The following is a 4,118-nucleotide window of genomic DNA, read 5'->3' as shown; positions in this document are numbered from 1 at the left end:
TGATAACTGAAGTCATTACTTGAGAGGTTTTGAAGGGGGTAGATCAAGCACACTTAGCACATTGTTTACACTCAAGAAATTCAGTCTCTCCTGTCAAACCAAGGCATACATCTGTTTGTAGTAGAATAGGCTTGGCAGTGGGTGTCCTTCCACCCTTCAAATATTTTAATTCAACTTCTTTCCCTTAAAGGAAAGCAGGTCTCAAGATGCCTGTACTCTGCGAGTTGCAATGGTTTGATTGATTTTATGGGTCTGAAAGTAAACTGAAGCAGTCCTTTAGTGCACTCCTGCAAGGAAGATCAAGGCACAGAAAGGGAAGTGGCTTGTCCAAAGTCGCACAGCTAGTGGGTGCTTACTGACACAACTCACTGGCCGTACCCTACAGTGAACTGCAGATACAGTTACCTCAGTTTGCATTACTTGCTTGGCCATTTTTGTTTTCATCTCTGTTGTGTCAGAACCTGTAATTCTTACCATCCCCACCTCCACCCAGATGACTGCAGTACCCTACCTGTGGTAGGCCAGCTGCTGGCAGTTACTCGGGTTTTCTATTATACTTTAAATATTTTTATGTATATTGGTGTTTTGACTGTGTATCTGTATGAAGGTGTTGGATCCCTTGGAACAGGAATCAGTTGTGAGCAGCCATGAAGGTGCTGGGAATTGAACCGGGGTTCTCTGGAAGAGCAGCCAGTGTTGTTCTTTGCTGGGCCATCTCTCCAGCTCTTTATTACACCTCTTTAAGGCCCCTCTCACTTTCTTAACGGGCTTGACATATGAAGCAGCACGTGGACAGGGCAGGACAGTGGCTCCTTCAGGGGTGCTTGCAGACAAGCCCACACATAGTCTCTTCTCAGCTGCTCAGAATTGGCCAATGGTCTCTAGGACTGGACAGAGTCAAGCTTTTGGTGACTCAGCTGTCACGCCAGGACTATAGTCCTGGCAGGAAGCAATCAGGACGACTCTTCATCATGCCTACCTGCCCCAATGAGCATCCATCTAGGAAGCAGTCCTTAGCCAGCCGACTTGGGTTAATGGGTCAAAGAGGATGCCATTACTAACTAGGTCTACTGAAATGCCTAGAGAAACCTGGCCACCCAGCTGGATGTCCTCCACACCCCAGTCCCAAACCTCTTTCCATAGAAATAAGCAGGAGCCTGGTGAGGGGCATGTCATCATTTTAATGATGTAGATCTTTGGTGTCTCCCTCATTAGCAGTAGACTATCCCCTCTCCTCCCACCACAATGTTTCTATGATGAGTGACAAACAGAAAGGAAATCACATTTTCATACTAAAAACAAAATGATCAGAGCCTTGATTTTGCCACTAAAAACTACACGTACAGTTCAGGGTTCCACATGCAACACCTCAAATCACGGACCAAGACCTCACATCTGACCTGGGGTCTCCCCCTCCAACCCTGGGCTGGCTTTGGCCTATGCTTAGGTAATACTGACACCCATAGGTACTGCATGGAGGGCCTTGTGGAGGGGGGAGCTTGGTGGACATGCTGGGGGCGGGCCAGCCTACATCCCCACTCCTGAGGACCTGTCCAGCACCGTGTATTGACTCCACTCTGTGTCAGGCAAGCATGCTATTTCCTTCACTCCACGGGTGTCGCATTTGGTGAGCGTAAGCCACTGACATGGAAGCTGGGCCTGACTTTTCCGTCTCTGTGGGCTAAGAGGACGAGAGAGGCTGGAACTCTGGAAGGTTTAGAGATGGAAGCAATTGGGGAGGGGGGGGGGAGCTGCTCTTCTGCTCCTGGTGGCTCTTCCCTCCAGTAGTGGGCAGGGAAGAACTGTCCCACCATTCTGTCCAGGATGGTGTGGTCTAAATCTGGAAGACTTTACTCTTCTGGGGCTGCTGTCCAGGGTTGAGTCCCCTGGGCCAGTGATCCTAGGAGAAATGGGTGTTCATAGCAGAGACACCCACTTGCTTCTTCATTCACACCAGGCTCAGCAGTGTGGCTCTTCTGGGCTCTAGATCATGGAAGGCTCTAGTACCCCAGGCCAGCCTTTCCCCTTGGACTGCCCCCTTATCCACTGGCTCCATGCCCCACCCTCTCATTCCTCCTGTTCCTGGATACAGGCATCAACTCTTCTGTGTGTATAGTTCCCAGCCAGCTGTGAGGTCCTGCTTCTGCTCAGCAGCTTGAGGGAGGTACCAGTGCCTGGTTTTGTCTCTATCGATTTTGTGGCTCCCCACTAGGGCCTGCAGCTTCCCCCCTGTTGCTACTATCACCCTCAGGAAGGTGACTGTTATTGGTCACATTGCAGTGCACGGTTGGTCCCTCATTGCTGGCAAGGGCGACTGGAATGGGGACAGGGGAGGAAGAGGACAGGGCTGGCTGGGGTAGTTCCCTCCCAGAGGTACTAGGCTGGTCCCAGGAGGCTGTCCGGGGGCTTAGTGCTTGCTCTGCCAGTTGCCCAGGTTCTGAGAGCAGTCCTCGAGAGGTGGAGGGCTGGGGTGAGGAGGTACGAGCAGCCCCTGACTCTGTGCCTGTCTGGGAGCTGCGGTGAATGCGGTGGCTAACGATGATGTTGTTGCCAAAGCCACCCATGGAGGCCATGGTGGTGCTCTGTTCCCGCTGTACCACAGCTGTCATGCCACCCTCGGCCATCAGCCTCTGGATCCTGCTGAGGGCATCTTCCCCACTGCCACCATATTCTGAGCCCTCACCTGGAAGATACAAAGCAGAAGAAAGAAGGAGTTAGTTGCTGATCTGAGCCTCTGAGCAATTGTAGGCAAAACAAACAAACAAACAAACAAACAAACAACAGGATTAAGGCCACCCTCACCACTGTGAAAACTAAAGTCCTAAAAGCAGAACAAGAGTGAGTCCCAAGGACTGCTCTTCACATCTCTGCTTTACTGGGGAGGAAAAGGCCAAGTTATGCGTCTGAGCAGAGCTTGGACCAAGGTGAGGGCTTGGCTTTAGTGAACCCTTCTAGCCCCTTTCAGAACGCAGGTTGCTTTGAAAAGAGGCAGAGGAGAAGACTGGACAGCTTGCTGTGTCTGTCCCTATATGGGATGACTTTCAGACCCGGTCCTGTCTTTGGGAAGAAACAGTGCCCTGCAGGAGGTGGTTCAAAGACAGTCTGCCAGGCTTTATTTCAACGTTAGCTTTGCTCATTTTTGCTCTGTTCTTGTTATTTTCTGAGATTATTTAAATGCCCCTAGAAGTTCTGTTGTCTCTTTTCTCCTTTTACCATGGGTCTTCATACATTACCCCTAGTTACTGTTCTCCCTGGGCTGTATGCCTGATCCCACACTTCCTGGAGAGAACCAACTGCCAGCTGTGATGCCAACTTGCAGCCTCGGATAACATAGATCTGTTCCCCCATGAGACCTGGACACTCACAGCCCATTCGATGGCTGGCTGGACTTGGATAGTGCTGGAGAGGAAATGCTCGTCCAGATAACTGGTATGCAGGAAACAGCAGTACTTCTACCTCAAGTCTTCTCTACTCCTCACCAAGCTGGGCAGCCCCACCAGAGTGTTGATCCGTCTCCTTTCACTACCCTGCCCAGTTTGGAATTCTTTGGTTTTGGAGTACTCATGGATGACAGGTAACTCAAGGTTACCTGTTACTAGCTGGTTTTACAAGGTTTTCTTTGTCCCTTGCCCTGAGTCTTTTCTCTGTTTGCTTATTTGTGTTAGACTTCTAGGTCAGTTACCTTATTTTATGACTTAGCTCTGTCTAAGGCTCCATCTCTCTTACATGGGACCTGGCAGGTAATCGCTCACATTCTTCCTCTGGGTCTTGATCCATTTTCCTCAGCTCTAAGCAGTGAGGACTCTACCCCAGCTTTGGCTTTTATTCAGCTGGCTTTTCCTGACATCCCAGGAAACTGTTCTTAACCCCCATGACAGCTGCCCTCCTCTATCTGCCCTGAATAGCTAGGCTCCAGCTTTACATTCAGAAGATAGAAAACCCGAAGAGCTGAGTCCTAAAAGCCAAACTTTCTTTCTTCTTTTTTCTTTTCTTTTTTCCTTTCTTTCTTTTTTCCTTTCTTTCCTTTCTTTCTTTCCTTCCCTTCCCTTTCCCTTCTCCTTCCTTCCTTCCTTCCTTCCTTCCTTCCTTCCTTCCTTCCTTCCTTCCTTCCTTCCTTC

General features: G+C 49.8%; 1 protein-coding gene across 4 annotated transcripts in view; it reads right to left on the bottom strand.

The window, feature by feature from the left end:
- Positions 1-1,161: 1,161 nt before the first annotated feature.
- Positions 1,162-4,118, bottom strand: part of Ambra1 (autophagy and beclin 1 regulator 1) — a 184,537-nt gene continuing 181,580 nt past the window's right edge. For all 4 annotated transcript variants that reach the window (XM_021192016.1, XM_021192018.1, XM_029535860.1 and 1 more), the window contains one exon: positions 1,162-2,683. In XM_021192016.1, coding sequence (XP_021047675.1) covers positions 2,187-2,683 — 497 coding nt within the window. In that variant the 3' untranslated portion in view covers positions 1,162-2,186. The remainder of the gene's footprint in view (positions 2,684-4,118) is intronic.

The sequence above is a fragment of the Mus pahari genome, chromosome 3, assembly GCF_900095145.1.
Source record: "Mus pahari chromosome 3, PAHARI_EIJ_v1.1, whole genome shotgun sequence".
In the NCBI taxonomy this organism is placed as follows: domain Eukaryota; kingdom Metazoa; phylum Chordata; class Mammalia; order Rodentia; family Muridae; genus Mus; species Mus pahari.
The sequence above is the reverse complement of the archived record's forward strand: the minus strand, read 5'-3'. Positions and strand labels throughout refer to the sequence as shown.